Source organism: Micromys minutus (assembly GCF_963924665.1).
Source record: "Micromys minutus genome assembly, chromosome: X".
Lineage (NCBI taxonomy): Eukaryota > Metazoa > Chordata > Mammalia > Rodentia > Muridae > Micromys > Micromys minutus.
This window is the reverse complement of record NC_137970.1, coordinates 95,430,612-95,451,996: the sequence shown is the minus strand read 5'-3', so window position 1 is coordinate 95,451,996 and position 21,385 is coordinate 95,430,612. Positions and strand designations below refer to the sequence as shown.

General features: G+C 35.6%; 1 protein-coding gene across 6 annotated transcripts in view; it reads right to left on the bottom strand.

Moving 5' to 3' along the window:
- STAG2 (STAG2 cohesin complex component) overlaps nucleotides 1-21,385 on the bottom strand; it is a 116,423-nt gene that overhangs the window by 51,018 nt on the left and 44,020 nt on the right. For all 6 annotated transcript variants that reach the window (XM_080909817.1, XM_080909818.1, XM_080909814.1 and 3 more), the window contains 4 exons: nucleotides 17,319-17,458; nucleotides 13,346-13,424; nucleotides 8,773-8,937; nucleotides 3,329-3,425 (listed from right to left, as the gene is read on the bottom strand). In XM_080909817.1, the coding sequence (XP_080765943.1) occupies nucleotides 3,329-3,425; nucleotides 8,773-8,937; nucleotides 13,346-13,424; nucleotides 17,319-17,362 (385 nt within the window). In that variant the 5' untranslated portion in view covers nucleotides 17,363-17,458. The remainder of the gene's footprint in view (nucleotides 1-3,328; nucleotides 3,426-8,772; nucleotides 8,938-13,345; nucleotides 13,425-17,318; nucleotides 17,459-21,385) is intronic.

Below are 21,385 nucleotides of genomic sequence, written 5' to 3'. Positions count from 1 at the left end.
TGAGTAGGGAAGGGAGGATGGATCTGGGAAAAACTGAAGGATGTACATATGACCAAAACACACTGTTAAGAAATTCTCAAAGATCTGATAAAATGGTATAAAAGAATGATGTAAATTTGATGCATTAAAATTTGAACGGGAGAAGAAAATAAATCCTTAAAAGTAGAACACAGTAAATTCTCTGACAAATAGTAATGCCAATCCCCTATTAATAAGATCCTCCCGGCCTCACAAATAACACAATATCCAGAAACCCAAAAATAAGCAGAAAAGCAAAGGGCAGGAAATATACGTGCCAGTAACTCCGGGCCCTGAATCCTGACAATTGTGAAGCCACCATCAGAACACTGGGTCACAGCCTACAGACTAACGTGCTAAAAACTGGTAAACAAAACAGTGACTAGGAAAGAGAAAACAAGCAAAAAACTAGGCTGGCCCCAATAGTAACAACAGAACAGCCTGGAGTCCCTCTCAGTACAGCCAATGATCCTTAACTGAATGGACAACTGCAGAGCTGATTGATCATATTACAGTAAAATGAGAAATAAATGTAGAGCCTAGGGCTAAAATAATGGGTAAACTAAATGACTACATACAGAAAAACTTCTAATGCATGCATTACAAACGAATCATACCAAAATAATTTTATCTGTTAAAGAATAAATTCTGATAATATGGAAATTGCATACTTATAAAAACAAATATGACACTAATACTCAAATCAACATGACAAAGTTTTCAATGTACCAAAGTTGTAGGAATCTTGTTTCTAGAAAGTTCATTGAGCAAGTCCTTATTCTTCATAAAACAAGGCAACACCAGACAAAGGATGAATCCAATAAAGGAAAAACACTTTGAACTTAACCACAAAGTTTTCAAACTAGACTGAAACAGGTAAAGTACTAAATGGCAGCTATTTTCACATTAGCTAATTCAAGGAAATTAGCTCCCTTAAATTGTAAAGACATGACTGTACATTTCTCAAGACTGTCCTTGTGTGAGCCTGCAGTCCATCGTAGAGATAAGGAGAACATTTGAGCAAAGTGTGATGCCAAGATTTCATCTCAAAAAACTTTTTTATTCTTATAATTAACCAAATCAATGACAATATAAAGATCATAGGCTTTAGAGTTGACTTTATTTTAACCATTACAACAAAGATTTAATATGCAGACTACATGGAATGTTTTTAATCAACCACAGATAAAATGTCAGTTTCTCAATTAAAATTACTGTATTTTTAAAAAGATCTTGAAGAATTTAAAGTAACTCATTTCTTGCATTTTCCCCACATTTAAATGACTAATTTTTTAAAAGATATATTTGTTTTATTTGTTTTAATTTTTATTTAATTATTTTATTTACATTCCAAAAGTTGCCCTTTTTCCTGGTCCCCCTCTCCAAGTTCTACACCCCATCTCTCTCCCCTACCTCTGAGAGGGTGTTTCCCCCACCCACACAGCTACCCCAACTTCATCCCCACCAGTGTCCCTCTTCCCTGGGACATCAAGTTTCCAGCGACTTAAACACTTCCTCTCTCACTGAGGCCATTGAGACAGTCCTCAGCTACATGTCTCCAGGGCCACAAATCAGTCCATCCATACTCCTTAGTTTTTGGCTCAGTCTCTGGGAGCTTTGACAGGTCTGGATTAGTTCTTCCTATGAGTTGTGATCCCCTTCAGCTCCTTCAGTCCTTCCTCTAACTCCTACAGCTTGGTCCTAGACCTCTAATTTAATTTCAATTTAACTACTCAAAACTGGGGTCAAATGTAGTAGTACTCTTTTTCAGAATATCACATGGATAATCTCTAGCCCAAATCCATCCTTCCCTTCTTTCTTCCTTCCTTTCTTTCCTTCTTTCTTTCCCTCCCTTCCACCTTATTTATTTATTTATTTATTTAATTATTACATCCCAAATGTTGCCCTTCAGAGTCCATCCTCCCTCCACGTCTCCTTCTCATCTGAGTGGGTGGGGACTCTTGGGTATGCACCCAACCTGGCAAAGTCTATGCAAAATTAGGTGAATTCTCTCCCTCTGAGACAAACAGGCCTTACTGTTGGGGAATTGATTCCAAAGTTAGGCTACAGCTTTATGGACAGACCCCACATGGGAAACCCACATAGAGACTGAGCTGCATGTCTGCTATATATGTGCTGGGCCTTGGTTTATAGCTGTCCCCTAGAGTCTCTTACCCAGCAGATAACTGAAACAAATGTAAATACCCAGGGCCAAACAGTAGATGAAGGTCAGGGACTCTTGTGGAAGACTAGGGGAAGGATTGAAGGCCCTGAAGGGAACAGGAACTCCAAAAAAAGACCAGAGTCAAGTAACCCGGACCCCTGGGTCTACTCTTTATGTTTGGTTTGCTTTCGATTGCTCTGGTTTGGTTGTTGATGATAGGTTATTTCTCTGCCATTAGTGAAAAGAGCTAATTTAAACCAGATTAGATTATATTAAAGGTAGGCTGCTCTAGGGTTTGCCAGTTCACTGGCCCCAAAGACCAAAGAAAGGGAAGTCTCCATGGGAACTCTCCAAGGGTGTAGAGGAGGGAGAGAGAAAGATAGAAGGGGCCACACACTTAACTTTTTATTCTATCTTAAGCCTATCTTTCATTCCTGAGTTCCGATCCTCACAGTGCAGGCGATATTCTCATTTAAAATCTAATTGCCCTAAAAGTACAAAAGTATTTCTACCTAGTTACCTGTGATAATGTGTCAGAGAAAAAGGAGAAAACACAAGCTGCCCATGATCTTGACTGACTCATTTACTGATGATCAAAATGAGAATGTATGTATGAGATACCAATTCAAATTATTCTGTTGCATTCCTAAAAGTACGTCCTAAAGAGCTTTTTCCCTGCATTTTGTTCTTTCTGTGCTCCAATTTCAAAATATTTCAAAAATATTTTTGCACTAAGTAAAAACATCATACAATTTGAAACCGACTATAAAGGGCAATTTTACTACAGCCTGCTATTTATGGGCTTTAACCCTTACACTCTATTATTCAATAACATACCATCTGACGCTATCCCATTATTTATCCCCTTCCCCTCATTCCATTTCTTTATCCTAAACCAGATGCAAAAATTAGGGAATCTAATAAAATGCAATAAACATTATAAATTGCTAAGTATTTAGATAAATTTCACAGTGAATATACCTTTGTTAACAGACTTTCTCTTTGTTCTTTGCTTTTCTCCTTATATATTTTACACAGATATAATATAAATAATTCACTACCTTGACATTATTTTTCATGAGAAGGGATAACATTTCTCGAAGTGGCTATTTGAGAACTTATGATTCTAAAATAAATATATTTTACCTTTGCAGCCCGAACACTGAATAAAAAAGTTGATAAGGTCAAGAAGTGCTATATCTCGGTCATGCTTGTATGACTCTATCCAATCATCTACCACCGACTAGAACAGGAGAAAAAAAATGATTGTTTAAGAAACAGTTCTAAGGAAAGTCATTTTTATAAAATTCGATAGTATAGAGTGCCACATTAATACAGATATTCATATTTTAAGTTGAAAGTTTAATCTTAATTTTAAAGAACTAAATTCAATAAATATCTGTCTTGATAACAGAAAACAATCAACTCCTCTCTACTCATTTATTATTTTAAAAGGAAACTACGACAATGAGATAATTCAGCCGGTAATTATCCTTGTTGCCCAACTTAAAGACCTGAGTTCAATCCCTAAGACACAGATAATATTAAGGAAAGAGCTCCAGCCCCCACAAGTTATAAAATGATGACCACAGGAAAGACATAACATACAAACATGTGCAAACACACCCATACATACACAAACTTTTAAACAATTAAAAATTTCTGAAACCACAAACTTTATTACAGCATTCTATCCCATAGTCTATAATTATGTCTTGGAGACATTAATAATATTCTAGAAAGTATCACCCTCAAATTTTATATAAAAAAAGATTCCTTTTTACAAGTGTCATACCAGTATTTTATGTTTTTTATCAAGACAGGTACAAACTTGTATGAATACACATGTGCAAACAAACACACACATTAAAAAATATAAAAATTTGCCAGGCAGTGGTGTTACACAGCTTCAGTCACAGCGCCTGACAAAGAGAGGCAGATCTCAAGAGCTTGAGGCCAACCTGGTCTACAGAGTGACTTCTGGGGTAGCCAAGGGTTACAGAGAAACCGTCTCAAGCCACCCTTCCCCCAACAAATCTAAAAGTTTAATTTTTATAAAGTGTATTTGTTTCTCTGTGATATTAATAATATCCTAGGAAATATATTATCCTTAAATTTTCTGTATAAGAAAGTAAATACCTGGGAGCACTTAGGGGAGTATGACCAAAGACATGGAATGAGGCTTTAGCCAGCTTTTGCCTATGATTGGTATTGTGGATAACAGCTTTGTACAAGTACCCTCATGTAATAACCTTGTTCTGGTGAAACATCAAACTTAGAGGCACACATTTGAGACCTCGTCCAGAGATCTTCTGCAGGTCTGTGATCCTGAACCCTTAAACAGTGCTTTCTTGGTAGGTAAGTGTAATTTTGAGACTGATGCTAAAAATATGCTGGTTGGCTTTTACAATCATCATAATGGGGACTAGTCAGAGACTGACTGCACTGCCAAGAAAGTCTTCCATCGACCCAGATATGGAAAAGAGGTCCAAAAAGAAAGTAGAGGTGAGAGCTATGGAGATAAATGCACACATGTAAGCACACATTTAAGTCATATATGTGTCCCTGCACAAATATGAAAACATGTGTGCATACACACAGATGCATAAAAAAGAAAAATTCTGGTAGACTTAAGCTTCATGACTTCACACCAACTACAAAGGCAACAGTGGAAAAATATAGATTTGTGCAATAACATATATTCCCCAGAAAAAACTCTAAATATGCATAGTCATAAAATTTTTCAACAAAGATCCTGAGTCAATTCATTTTGGGAAATGGGTCAACAGACAACCCAGGCAAAACTGGATAAATGAAGTTGGACACTGTTTTGTCAAACTTATACTATTTGACTCGGATAGATAAAAGAAGCAAAAACTAACATTCCTAAAAGAAAACATAATAGACCAATATAAAGGTATAAACACAAGAAAATTGAACATGACTTTCTTATATTTCAAAAGCTTCATCAAGAAAGTGAAAGATAACGCACAGAAAGGGAGGAAGTGTTTTAAAATCACATTATCTGACAAGATATTTGTACATAAAATATGTAAAAACAAAACAAAACAAAAAACCTTCATTACTAAGTAATGTTTTTTTAAAGACAGGATAAAGCTCTTCCAGAAGATGTGGGTTTTGTTTCTAACACCCACAGGGTCTGTAACTCCAACTGTAACTCTAGAAGATCCAATGTTCTTTTCTAACCTTAGAGGGCACCAGGTATGCACTTGGTACACTCACATGCAGAGGATAGACAGATAGAGATAGATAATAGAGACAGACAGGAAGAGACAGAGAACTGAACATACACAGTTCTGTAAAGGCAATAAAAAGTACAATAAACACATGAAAAGATGTTTAATACAGAGGAAAATTTTTAAAGAATTTTAAACATAAAAATAGCACTTCATGCCTACTAAAATGATTATAGTTTTAAACCCTAGAGTAAGGAGCATTGGGAAAGCTATGGAAAGATGAAACACTAAAACACTGACTGCTTCTGGGAATGTGAAATGGTAGTCACTTGGGAAAATATTTTGGCAACTCCTAAAAAAGTTAAATATAGAGTTAGCATATGACACTGCAATTTGACACTCAGGTATATATTACTCAAGAGAAATTAAAGCATATTTCTAAGCAAACACTTGCACAACACTTCAAAACAGAAGTTGTGACAAACTGAATGTAAGAATGTGTAACAAAATAGTGGAAGCTCAGATCAACCATAGGAACATTCACAATACATGCTACAACATGGACAAACCTTTATAGTTAAATAACGGAAATTACTCATAAGGAACTTAGGTAAAGATATACAGAGTATATTGATTAGTGGTAGCCTAGAGATCTGGGAAAGGATAAAGAAATGATAACTTTCTGGGATATAAGCTTTCTTTCTGAGAGATTGAAAATGCTCTAACACTAAATTATAATGAAAGCTTTACAATTCTGTGTATATCTAAAAACCACTAAAATTAAGCCTTAAAAAAATTTCTTACTTCTATAATTTGGATCAGGAATGTTCACTCCCCATGCAAAGTTCCATGTGTTAAATGTTAAAGGCATAGTCCTCAACTTGGACTTATCAGAGAATAGTAGAAACTTCAATGTTTGAGGACCTAATGGGAGCCTCAGGCAGTTAGAGGCACATCCTCAAAGGAAATTATACAAGACAAGTATCTTCCTCTCAGATAACGGGTTTATCGCCTGTTCCTCCCCAATAAGACATAACACATAATCCTAGCCCCAAAAAGGACAGATGACAAGCACAGACCTAAAACTTAGAAAATTGCCTCAAACTAACTTTCCCTACTTTTATGTTAATCATGTCAGGTATTTATTGCAGTAATGGGCCTACATTTAAGTCATTTTCAATATAGCAGCTTATATGTTAACCAATAAAATTGAAGCATCTTTCCAGAATGATGAATGAAAGAATACATCACACAACCATGATCATTTAGAAGCATAGTTCCCAAGTCTTTAAAACTGTTCTGGAATACAAGGTGTGTGTGTGTGTGTGTGTGTGTGTGTGTGTGTGTGTGTGTGTGTGTGTGTGTGTGTGTGTGTGTCCCTGCCCATTAATGTTTTTGGTTGATATAAAGCAAAGAATTATAAAGAAAAAGAACAATAAAACAAGAAAATAATGAAATGGAATGCAATACTGATGAGTATAACATGTCCCATTTAATAAAACTAACGCAAAAGAAAATCTTAACGGATGAGTACTTTTTAAACTAGAGAGTAACTAAATAAAATATATACAAAGATGGCAGCAAAAAGTCAAGTGTAGTTTAAAATATTAAATATCAAATCTTCTAAGCACTAAATGTAACTATATTAAAGTATAGAAGATAAATTAAATGATAAGTTGATCTGATATATTCCTAGTTTTATGAAATTGTTAAAGCACGAATGGCTACATATTACAGGGTGTGGCCTTGTCAGAGGAGGTATGTATGAGAAGTGAGCTTTAAATTTTCAGTTAGATCTTAACTACCACTCCAGTGCCATGCTTGTCTGCCTGCCTGCCACCATTCCCCGAGCCATGGTGATGATAGTCTCTATTGCCTGCTGGAACCATGAGCCCTAAATTATTTTTTTCAATTACCTCAGTGATAGGTCTTTTGTCACAGCAACAGAAATGTAACTAAGACATCAACCATAATCTATTTTAATTTTTTTAAATTTTATGTGTGTGTATACCTGAGGCTATCTATGTATGTAAATGATGTACATATAATGGCAACAGGTCAGAAAATAACTTCAGATCCCCTGACACTGAAGCTAAGGGCATTTGTAAATCAACATGCGAGTGCTGGGAATTGAACCCAAGTTCTCTGTAGTGTTCTGAGTAAGAAAGGCTCTTATAGGCTGATAAGATTTGAATGCCTGTCTCATTGGGAATAGTGCTATTAGGAGGTTTATCCTTATTGTAGGAAGTGTGTCATCACTGGTGGGCTTTGTGGTGTCATGTGCTCAAGCCAGGATTAGTGTCTCTCACTTCCTGCTGCCTTTATCCAGATGTAGAGCTCTCAGGTACAGTGAGTGTCTGCCATGCTCCCTGACATGAGGACAATGGATTAAACCTCTGAAACTGTAAGCAACCCCCAAATAAATGCTTTTTTTATAATAGTTGCTGTGATCACAGTTTCTCTTCACATGGATAGAACACTGACTAAGACACTCTGCAAGAATAGTAAGTGCCCTTAACCACTAAACATCTCTTTAGCCTCTAAGACTTCATTTGTAAATGGCAGCTAAATAAACTTCTCACCTAATGTTATTAAAACTTACAAAAAGCAATCAAAACTGACTCAAGACACAACACTAAGCTAAAATTGTGGTTAGATGGTAGAGAACTTGTACAAGACCTTGAGTTCAAGCACAAAGAAAACACACATACACAAATACAAAGACATAAAGGCCTAGTACAGTGGTTAGAATACTTGCCTAGAATAGAAATGACTCTGGGTTGGAGTCCCAGCAACCAGCAATAAAAGATTTTATAAATACATAAATAGCTTTGTATTTTTTAAAAACACAATTAGAAAAAACAAGGAAGGGCAAGTGAAACAGTTCAATGAGTAAAGTGCTTGTCATGCAAACCTAACAACCTGAGCCCAATCTTTGGAACCCAGAGTATAGGGAAAAATCAACAGACTACTAAAAGCTCTCTGGCATCCACACGTAGATCATGGTATGCACACAATGACACTTACACAGACATGTCATAGTGAGACACAATAATAATGAACAAAATGAAAATGAAAAGAGGGCCAGCAAGATGCCTCTGTGGGTGGAGGCACCTATCAAGCAAGTCTGGCCATATTATGTTTGCTCTTCCAAGCCCTCATAAAGATGGAAGGAGGAAAATGACTTCACCAAACTATTCCCTAACCTCTCTATACACACACCATGGAGCATATGCATGCATGTACATATACACCCAGATGACAAAGACAAAAACAAGCACACACATGGGAGGTGAGGAAGAATGTATAACAAGAATTAACTTTTAAAGAAAGGAAAAATCAGGCCAGCACTTTATATGTTACTAGAGTTTCAAAGACCATCACAAATGTTACCTGCATAGCACTCTTGCCCATTTTAACAACTTCAAACAACATCATGTTTTCAACTCCATTCTGTTGATGATGACCATTCATTCGGTTTGGACCAGAAGGAGGTTTTCCTCCTCCATTTCCACTTTTACCTTTTTCTGTTGGACCCTTTTTGCCCTTTTTACAAGTCTGTAAAAACAACAAACAGAAGTTTATTAATGTATATTACTCTCACTATTCTTAAGAATTCAAAACAAAAATGCAAAGAAAGCAATTAATAATTATAACATGATTAAATTTGATATATAGGTAATCCATATAAGAAAGTTACATGATAATTATAGCCTCTATTTTGTTTTCCATCAAACTCATTATATTGCAGTAGATCATAACCTCAGATAACAAACTATAGGACCCAAATTTCTACTCCTATTAGCTGAGTGATTTTGGACAAGTTGCTTATCAATACATTAGTCCACACACTTCTTTCCCATCTGAGACTAGTAGCAAATGTTTAGAATTCCAGCATTCAAGAAGCAAAAGGATGAGGAACTCAAGACCAGCTAAATAACAAATTCAAGGTCAATCTGAGAAAGGAGAGGAGAGGAAATGAGAAAGATAAAAGCAAAGAATGGGAAGGAAAGTGGGAGGGGGGGAAAGGGGAACTAAAAGAAAAAAATAATTTTCCAGTTTGTAAGGTGGAAGATCTAACTATGCCTACCTCACAGTGTTTCTGTGATTATGAAAACAGAAAATATTTTTAAATATACTCAGCACATAATAAAGTAAAAAATAATTGATATAATTACCACTTCTATGAGAAAAAATTCAGCAAATGCCATTTAGATCTAAATCTCTTAGAATTAAATATACTAAATTTGATTTAATAGTTGTGAAAAATGTCCTATCACAACATTAAAAGCACTCATCAATAGTTTGAAAAACATCACAAAAACAAAAATATCTCATCAAGTTTTCTTAGTCTACCATGCTATGCTAAGATTCAGAATTGAGTGGGCAGCTAGAATAACCTCTTATAAAGTAACTCAAACTTAGTTCAACAATCTATCTGAATTCCTACTGACAGGTGTATAAGTCACTGAAATATTCTTTTTCAAATTTTCATTTTACGTATATGAGAATTTTGGCCACATATATGTATGCATGCCCAGAGGCCAGAAGACAGTATTAATCTCCACAAAAGTTAAGCTACAAACAGTTGGTACCAGGAAGCAAACCCCCAGGTCCTCTCCAAGAACAGCCAGTGCTCATCAATACAGTGCTATCATCACAGGGTTTGTGGAGAGTGGAGATAAAGTTATAAAATTCATTTTTGACCTGGGCCAAATATTAAACATGCTGAGAATTAATAACTATGGAAAAATGAAATTCACTTATAAGGAATCTGTCAGTACTGGGAGTAGGAGTTTCTTGAATCAGTGAGAAATGGCTCATATGGTCACTCTGCCAACCAAGCCAGATGACCTAAATTCAATCCCCAAGATTCAAATGACAGTAATGAACAACTCCCACAGGTTGTCCTGACTTCCACAGGAAGCAGTCACATCCCCATTGTGCACATACATATGTATACACAATAAATAAGTGTGTACTTAAATAAAAATGTTAAGGTAACTATCTAACTTTTTCATAGCACTCCTATAATCTTTATACCTTGATAAAGGGAAAAAAGCCATTTCTAATACATTTTCTTTCCATTGAAAATTCCATACATGTATATTTTGTTCAAATTCACTCTCATCTCCAACCCTTTAATGTTTCCTCTATTCCTGTTTTTCCTCATCTGTTCTCTCCATCCTTTTATCCATATCCCCCACACTCTGAAATAAAGGAGTCTACTTAATGCTGCATGGGAATAGGAAAACATACTGGCGCATGGGTAGCCTCTCAGGAGCCAAATCCTGAAGAAACCCAAGTCTCCCTTTGCCTGCAGTAATCACCAAAAGCTCCTCAGACAAAAGAGCAACATCATAGCTCATCACCCCTTCTCCATCCATGCAGGGATCTGGTATTACTTGATCTTGTATAAGTCATTTGTATGCTACCAATGAATAGTAATCAACCATTTTACCCTAACTCATTTTTATGTATGTATGAGCGTTTTGCCTCCATGTATGTTGGTGTACCGTGTGTACCTAGTCGAGGGAGAGCAGAAAATGGTATTGGAACTTGTACTTCAACTTCCAGACAGCTGTAAATCACCATGTGGATACTAGGAATCAAACATTGGTCCTTTGAAAGAACAGCAAACAAGTAATTTTAAGTGCTAAGCAATTTCTCCAACCCCTCTAACTCATTTTTAAAATGCTAGTGCCACAATAAAATCTTGAAAGGAAACATTACAGAGTCCTGCATGCGTTAATTTTACTGCTCCTTTTAGAGGTATACATTTTTGTGATCTAGAGAGCAAAGGTCAGCAAACTGTCTATAAAGTTAACTCTAAATATCTGGCTTTATGGGCCACTGTTCTAGTTTTGATTTCCATTGCTGTGGAAATAAAATACTTAAAGAAGGCTTTATTTGGCTTACAAAATTCAGGATACAGTCTATGATGTCAGGGACAGCATGATGGAAATTCAAGCAAAAGAAATTAGCACAACCTTGCTTGCTCTCATCTGGCTTTCTCTTCTTTTACACAGCTCAAAAACTCTTACCTAGGGAAGAATATCACCCAAAATGGGTCCCTGGGTTTCCCTATATCATTTAACAATCAAAAAATTACCCCAAGACATGCCCACAGGCCAACTTATCCAGTTATTTCTTCATTACCTAACAACATACTCAAATATAAACTATTATCTTTATTTTTAAAAAAGCAACGTATTTTATAGAGGGTCCTTTCTCCTTCAGTAGTCCACGAACAACATATTCTGGTTTGGGGTTTTCATTGTTCAACACTTCTTTTTGGTGTTGCTATTCTGTGGTAAAGGGGATGCCCTCAGAAACTCACTAATGTGAGGCAAGCACTTATCACTGAGCTACATTGCCAGTCCATTTCATTATCATTTTGAGACAGGATTTGCTGTTATTTCCTAGGCAGGACTTGAAGTAAATAAGGAGTCCACCTGCTTTAGCCTCCTGAGTAACTGAGAATAAAGGATTTTGCACCAAGTAAAAGAATTTCAGAGAGATAAGGCTAAAAAAAACTACAAGGAATACATTTAAATGGGTTTTTTAAATGTTAATATTAACTCAAAATCAAGTACTTTCAAACGGGGTATCATGTGTGTAAATATGCTTGGTCACTATAAAAAATAGTACAATTAAAATGCTTCAAGAATAAGGGATATACAGGAAGTGAAGCTTGAGGCAGTCACATAGACCTGTAATCCCAACACTGTAAAAAAGGACCAAAAGCCAGCCTTGGCTACAAAATATTTTCAAGGATACACTTAGGCTCTGTCTCAGAGAGAAGGAGAGGAGGCTTAATAAATAGTAATATTAATAAATGCTAACCTGGGTATGGTTTTATAAAGAAAAACCTCCCTTTTATAAAAGGCTTTTGGAGGTAGCATAGGAAGCTACCAGGAAAGGAAACAATTGACTGTCTTTATACTTCAGTTTCTTTCTATAAAACAAACAAAAATTATATTCAAAACTTTCTTTAAACTGTGTGTACTCCTGTGGGTGTGTATGAGCACACAGTGCCTGTAGTAGCCAGAGGCATGAGATTCCTCCGAAGTCACCTATGAGTCACAAGACATTGACTCTGGGAATCAAACTGGGGTCTTTCAGAAAAGAAGTACATACTTGTAAGCACTGAGCCACCGCTCCAAACTCAACTTTATAACTTAATCTGATATTAAACTAGATTTTATATGCATACACACATGTATGTGTGTATATATGTGCATGTGTACAACTGTTAGCACAGTACCTAAAATACACAAAGAATAATGTTAAAATGTATTTATTGTTACTGTTATAATAAATCATTCATCTGGCCTCTAATACCTTACCTAAAGCAATGGCTCTGTAAAGTTAAAAAAGTTACACCACACACCCACACACACATACACACACACACACACACACCACTTTAGAGGAACTTAGGGTATAACATGGTCTTTCCCTTTGGTTCCATGTATTTTAAGCAAAACTAATTCTATAATTCATTCTTCCGACTAAAAACTTAACTTTGTTAGATTCATCTTTAACATTATGTTCACAGGTCTAATAATCCAATAGATATAACTTGGTTATATATTACACATCCAGGGTGCATCAATAGAAGAAGTTTAGGTATTTTAAGTTTATATTTGAGGTAATACAACATTTCAACATAACATCATTGATTTATTGGGAAATCAAATTTTGAGTTGACATGCCACATTTTGCTTAGCATATCATTATTCTTTATAAGATTACCTATTAGAAACAATAATGTTCAATAAGTTCAACAATAGTAAACTATATACAGATACCCACAAAAGCTATTTAGTTTCAACACATAAAAACTCAGGTCTGCCACATAATTGAGACCCCAAACCAAGCCAAATTTGAAGGATAAACTTCTTTCACTGAGGCATGCGTGCACATACATGTTAAAAAATGAAATCACATCAATGATACATACTTTGCCTTTGCCTTGTTTCTGATTTTTTCCTTCAATGTCTTCAAAATCTGTGTCAGAAGAAAAATGGGTTTCTGACTCCCTGTGACAAAAAGATAAGCAAACATTTTAAATCTTCCTTAGAAATGTAGATGATGTTTCCAATTTTTTAACATTATTTAAAAAGAAAGACATGGTTGACTCATTATAAATCAAAAGTTCACAAACAAAATGAAGTTGTGGATGTGGAACAGCGTCCTGTGGGGAAGAGGATGAGATGGCAGGAGTGGTAAGGGGGAAACGGAGGAACTCACTATGTACATGTACGAAGAAGGCAAAGAAGAAATTTAATAAGAAAAGTAATTTATATACTTTCACAAAATATACTTTAGAACATTACCTAACATACTATAAAACTGACCAATTACAAAGAGTACTAAGACATCAGTTTTTCTCATCATTTATGTTTTGATAATGTTTATTGGTTGTTTCATTTATTTACATTTCAAATATTCTAACCCTTTTTGGTTTCCCCTCCGCACCCCCCCCTTCTTTTCCCCCTTCCCCATTTCTATGAGGGAGCTCACCTACCCACCAACCCACCCACCCACCCATCTCGATATGAAACTGAATAGCTAAAAAATGTGATGGTTAGTTCCACTTTCTAATACAAGGACCATACTCAGGGAAACTATTTTACTGCCAGGCAGTGGTGGTGACACATACTTTTAATTCCAGCTCTTTCTTCTAAATAACTCAAATAGAATGGGAAGAACAACATTATCAACTAAACAAACTCTCCAGGACTCCCAGGTGGCATTGTCTGGCATCAATGCTCTGAGGAGAGGCCTTTGGTCCAGTGAAGGCACATTTTCCCAGTGTAGGGGAATGCCAAAGTGCTGAGGTGGAGAGGGTGGCTGGGAGAATGAACACCTTCATGAAGACAAGTGGAGGGGAAATGGGGATGGGACAGTGGGGAAATATAAATACTGAGAATATCCAATAAAAATGAGAAAAAGAAAAAAAGAAATATTTATCAAGTCCCAAACTCTATACATAACAGGAAACATTTGCTTAGGATTTTAAATTTGTGAGCCAAAAGCAGGCAGACGTGTGTTCAAGGCCAGCCTACACTACAAAGGAATTTTCACAACAGCCAGGACCTATTCTACTCCAGTCTATTCTTGTTATCCATTATCCTATAGCAGATCCATATTATTTTAAGCATTCTCTATCAATACACTAACTAATCTACATATAAACTTGTTGATAATCTTCAAATTTGATGTGCCTAAGAAATTGCATACTTTTTGCTTCGTAACTGTAAAATAGGAGCTCCTTAAAGCAGGCATATCTGTGTTAATTCCTTCCATTTTCTAATATATTGTCCTATCTTTAACAAGAATTTGCTACTTAGAAGAAGGGTTTGTTTTTGTAAGCAGGCTCTCATTATGTAGCCCAGTCTGATATCAAACTCCCAATCTTCCTACTTCTACTTAATAAGTGCTAGGATCACAGGTATGCACCACTAACCCTAGTTCAGTATCTCCTTTAACAAAAATGAATTCAAGATTTGAATATGTCCCTGTAAAAATGCTGGTTTCCTTTAGGAACCTTAAAGCATAGTAAATATACAGTGCAATGAAAATATCACAGTTTGGGCTGAAAATGTAACTCAGCAGACTACTTTTTTACAATTCCCGGGTTCAATCCATAGCAATGCATAAAAATGAGCAAGGTAGTATATGCCTGTAACCCAGACATTTGAGAAATAAGGCAGAGAATTCAAGGTCATCCTCAGCTACACAGTGAACTTAAAGCTAGCCTAGGCTCCATCATTTTAGAGGCTTCAGATATAACTCAATACTTAATAAGTACATATGAAGCCCTGGTTTTAATCCCGAAACCTTGAATCCAACTATTAGCAAAAATACCCAAGACACGCATAATCTCCACCAAAGAGTATTAAAAATAGGAAGACACCTACTAACAAAGTAGAAACTGGCTGCCATGTAGAACATATCTATATGCTCAGTCAACAGTTTTACCCATCAAATATTTTCTACTAAATCAAGCCTCATAAAGAATAACAGGAGATTACATGTATGCTAAAGAGATCTATTGAGCAATTTAAAGTCTTGCTTTTAACTGAGATACCTCATGAAATTATTGTTTGATATAAAAACAGCTGCTACACACAGGGACACTGGTGCAACATCTTTACTCTCAACACTTGAGAGGCAAATGTGGACAGATCTCTGTTAAGCTGTAGACCAGCCAGGGCTACATAGTTTTTTTAGACCTGGTCTCAAAAACAAAACAAAAACAAACAAAAAACAAAATCCCTACTTACATAGCACACACATGCACATAAAATGACGCCTACAGAGACAGGGTCTCACTGTATAGGCCAGATATACCAATGTCTCATTATATAGTTCTGGCTATCCTTCAACTTACTATCCAAACACTGTGACGTGCACTTTCCTCCCAGTAAAAAGAAAATACTTCAAGAGCTACAATTCTTCCCTTATCCGCCACCCCAGTGTTAGTGTTTTTATGAACATGTTTGTTTTTGTGCCATGGTGTGTGCTTGCTGCCCAAAGAAGATGTCAGGTCACCTAGAACCTGAGCTACGGATAGTTGTTAAGTGACCATGTGAGTGCTGAGAATCAAACATGGAAGCTCTGCAAGTAAGTCCTCTTAACCACTAGCCATCTCTCCAGCCTTAAGAGTGTAGGTAACTTTAAAGACAGAATGGGGAAATGGAGAGGTAGATGGATGGGTGGTCAAGCATTGAAACATCATTTCTAGACCAGTATGCAATATATTTTTTGTAATAGATAATTGAGATGTCTTATTTCATTCAATAACTAGAATTGAGACTACAATCTAAACACTAATGTATGGAATCATTCCTTACTAACCGAATGATTTAACATTTTAATAATCCCTATATTCTTCCTCAAAACAACTAATACTGTGTAGTAGTTTGAAGGATAATGGCCCACATAGGCACAGAGGTCCCCAGTTACTAGCACTGTTTGAGACAGATTAGGAGATGTAGCCTGGTTGGAGGAGGTGTGCCAATGAAGGCTTTTGAAACCTCAAAGCCTACCCCAGATGCAGTCAATCAGTATCTGTCTGCCCCCCCCCCCACCACTTCTGACTGCAAATCAGGATGTAAAGATCTCAGCCTCTGTGATAGCACCATGCCAGCCTGCTTCCTGCCATGATTATCCTAGACTAACCCTCTAAAACTCCAATTAAATGCTTTTTCCATAAGAATTCCCACTGACTTGATGTCTCTTCACAGCAAGAAAACAGTAACTAAGGCATACTACAAAACCAACAATAGATTCCGAACTGCGCATTAAAAAAATAATAGTGGAGGCTGGAGAGATGGATCAGTAGTTAAAAGCATGTAGAGCTGCTTGTAGTGTTCACTTTCCAGTAACTCTAGCTCCAGGGAATCTGATGCTCTCTTCTGGCTCTAATTGGCAACTGCATATTCATGCATATACTCACATACAGATATATAACATATAACTGAAAATAAAATAATAATTTGTAAAAAATTAGTAAATTGTACCATGAGTAAGTTTTAAAATAGATCTAAAATATTACAGAAGTGTTAAAAATAAAATTAAATGAGCACAAATTAAAAATAAATATCTTTGGGGGCTGGAGAGATGGCTCAGCAGTTGAGAGCATTAACTGCTCTTCTAGAATTCCAGAGTTCAATTCCTAGCAACTACATGGTGGCTCACAACCATCTGTAATGGGACCCAATGCCCTCTTCTGCTGTGTCTGAAGACAGCTACAGTGTACTCATATAAATAATAAATCTTAAGAAAATAAACAACTTTCAAAACATATGTGCTAATTTATATATTAAGATCCCATGGAGAAGCAATTTAAACAATCAAAATTACTATTTTAACTATGTGAGAAAAAAAAGAGATATCTAAATGTTTTTGCAATACAAAATACTTACTGCAGTAGATTAAAATCAGTTGGTATTTCTGGAGCTGCTATCATTTCTTTATCATCTTCTGGATCACCCCAATGTCAGAAATATATTCATATATTTATGTAAATAAAATGACAATGTGCTTCCTCTAGGAAAGACAGTTCCTTTAAAAAGAAAATGACATATTCATTATAAATACACCACAAACATCAAGAAATATTCATACTCAAAAGCTAAATTCCCTAGAGTCTCAAGTATTTTGTTTTCTTCCATTTGGCTTACAGATCTACAGTAGTAATACATCAACGAATATTTTATAACATAATTTTGTTTAAATTGTCTTGTTAAACTATTGTTTAACTTGGCACTCCCCAGGCCCTGTCCATCAATGTATGCATGCATATACAAACTTGCATGTGTAAACCCATGTGTATATATGCATAAAACATAAAACATAAATATCACACACATAAGAATAAATATACACTAAAAATAAATAGAATGTGGTTCTTACTAAAGTCTTGAAGACCCTAAAAAAAGGTTTAAATCATGCTTTTAAGTTTAAAGTGCCTAAAACTTTTTAGCATTTACAGAACAAATAAAAACAAGTCAGAAGAATGTAAGCATGCTACTTGTAGCTAGCTACTATGGTATATACACCTACAAGTTCAGCTCCATGAGTCTGAGGCCAGGCTAGGCTAGGCTAGATAATAACATATCTCAAACAAAAAAAAAGAGAGAGAGAGACACTTGTTACCAAAATGAGTATAAGTCTGGGCATGAGAAAAGGATCACTTGTAGCTTGGAAGATCATAGGTATATCTCCTAAATGAAGAATAATCTGCTATCAAAATGACTGCTATATAACAAAGAGTACAGAACAACAGGCTGAAGCTAAGCCCTAAATTTCTTAAGAATATAAAATGTAAAGTCTTCTTTATTATTTATTAGTGCATATAGCAATCAGAGTGTCACATGTAGAGGTCAAAGGACTTCTTTGTGAAGTCACCTCTTTCCACCTTAATGTAGGTTCTAAAGATCAAACCCAATTCCTCAGCCTTGAGTACACAGTCCTTTACCTGCTGAGACATCAAGCAGCTATGGAGCTGCTTTTGTTGTTTTATTTTTTTGAGACAGTACCTCATGTATCCTACACTACTCCCCCTCTGTGGCTAAGGATGAACATGAATTCTTGGTCCTCCTGCCTCATTTCCCAAGTACTAGGGTTATAGATATATACCACCGCACCTGACCTTTTATAGCTTTTGGTCTTAGGTCTTGTTTTTGTTGTTTTTTTTTTTTTCTTTTGAAAAAGAATCTAAGTGCTTGGTAGTCACCCAAAGTAGATGAGCGCTCCTAAGTTGGTGTCAGTTGGTAAAAGCACCTTTTGCAAAACCTAATGACTTGAATTCAATCCCTAGGACACGCATGGTGAAAAGAGAAAACTTAATTTTCTCAAACTGTCAAATGACTTCCACATATGCATCATGCCATGCATGCACACACCAACACCTACATATACCTACACACATACAGGCAAATAGATGTACAAACAAAAATAATTCTGAAATAGGTAAAGTTCAATGTATCTTTATAAATGTTCAAATATACCATTATTTTGAAATTCTAATGACCTTTTCCAATAAAACAGACAGAAGGAAAAGGGCTGGGTGTTATCTGGAAAGTCTTCAGGTTGTAAAATTTAAAATATACCTACTATTAAGTATGGTCTCCCTCATATGCTAAACCACTGTCCCCTTTCTAAGACCTTTAAACTTTAATCCAGTTTTAATACTGTACCCTAAAGAACTGTTTAATATACTGTTCATCATTACATATAAAATATATCTGTCTTCTAATATACTATTAATGTTTTAAAAGAAAGGATATTTGATATTTTAAGGGAATTGTAAAGGCGTAATTCTCAGATAACACTTCAGGAAATTAGGGTGGTAAGATGTCAGAAATATGTACTATCCATCTATGCTCTGTCACCGAACCTCTGAGCACTGCACAAGCAAACACTGTGGTGTTATTGTTCAATAGCAGTACCGAACAAAATTATATTTCTCATGGAATGAAATATATAAAAATATGAAAGAACATTAATTTCTGTAAGAAAATATATACCCCTTAGACCTAAAATACCGAAAACTCCATATATTTTGGTTATATGTATTATTTTTGAGACAGGGTCTCACTATATACCTCTGGCTGTCCTGGATTTACTATTTAGAACAAACTAGTCTCAAACTCAGAGATCTACTTGCCAACTTCCAACTGCTGGAAGTAAAGATGTGAGCCACCAAGCCCAGCAGTTTTTGCTATTTTTAATCATCTAGTTCACTTATTAACTAACCAAACAATTATGATAACAACAAAAATGGCAACATTGCTTTGCAATTTAGAAGAGAATGCAGTGGACAGAGTTGCCAGTGGCAACCTCAGAAGTGGAAGAACTGAGAATGTTCCTTTTCATTTTTAATATCTACACCTCTATATAAATACAATTTGCTTTTCCCAAAGACTTGCATTACAAAACTTAGAAAATAACAATTTCAGCCAATTGTGGCAGCATAGGTCTATAATCCCAGTACTCAAAGACACAAGGCAGGCGGATATCAAGTTCAAGGGCAGCCCTGACAACTTAAGTGAGACCCTAAATAAAAATGAAGATTGGGAGGATTGGAAAACCTAGCAAGTTCAAGGTTCCCACTACAGTGCCTGCCCACCAAAATCTCTTTAAATGTACTTAATTCTATCAGAACTTAAGAACATGTAATGCTTAAATAAAAGCATAAAATATTAAAAATTCAATTTCTGTACTGCTAAAGGTATATGTGTATGTGGAGATATATATGTGTGTGTGCATATATGTGTATATATGTGTGTATATGTATATATGTGTGTATATATGTATATATATATGTATATGTGCATGTATTATCTCTTAGATGGAATGGGGTGGGGTGGGGGTGGGAGCCTAAAACAGGATGATGAGGATGAAAGCCAGACTAAGTTATATAGAGTTTATATCTTAATGGACATATATTTCAAAGTTATCTATATTTAATGCATCTTTATGGGATGTTATTCCAATTTGCCTTATAAGTTAAATTTAATAACAAAAACAACTTTTTAGGCTGGGTCTCACTAGGAAGCAAGGCACTTGTATTTACTCTGCAGCAACATATGTATACATGCAAACACATAAACAAAAGCTTGCATTTCTGAACTCATGAAGAAATTAATTACTGAAGCATATACACAGACAGAAATCTTTATATCCTTACCTATAGAAACTGACTTTTTAAATTCACTTAAATTGTACCACCAAATTGAAACACACAAAAAAATCTGTCATTTTGTGATAGTTTTTAAAAATAAGAATAATTTTAATTTTTTCCTTGAAGAATAATTATTCTAAATGCCTTCAATTCAATCCCAAATGGTCAAAACAGAGATTGTCAAGTCAGGACTAACAGTGTTGCTCAGAATCCATGTGTTACTGGGGAACACCTTAGAATACCTAAGCAGCTGGTGTGTTAAGTCTATCATTAAACATTCTCAGCAGCTAGATGCTGGCAGACCCATGTCATCTTACCAGTGCTCCTCCTCTAATGTCACGTCCTTCTAGTCATTATTAACATATCTAAGATGCCTTTACACTCTTCCAAATTGCCACTGACATCATAGGCACTGAAAATTACAAATTCCTTAAATGTTTCAACCATGGATTAAGTGGCTGTACACCACCATAGCAATGAGACATTCACAATAAAAATATTATGACTTTGTATCAAAGTAGACAAAATCTGATACATTTAAAAACTATACACTATAAACTGCTTACAATCTTATTGTAAATGCAAGAAAAATTAATTCTGAAATCAAAATTTCCACAAGGTCCAGACACAATAGCATAGCTTGCCATACCAGTACCAGAGAGACTAAAGCAGAAGGAAGAACCCAAGCTTAAGGCCAGCAGTCAGTGGGAAAATTTAAAAGCTAGAAAATTACAAAACTACGCTGCTAAAACCTGATTCATTCTAACTTTAGGTCCATCATGCTAAAAAGTTAAAACATATAAA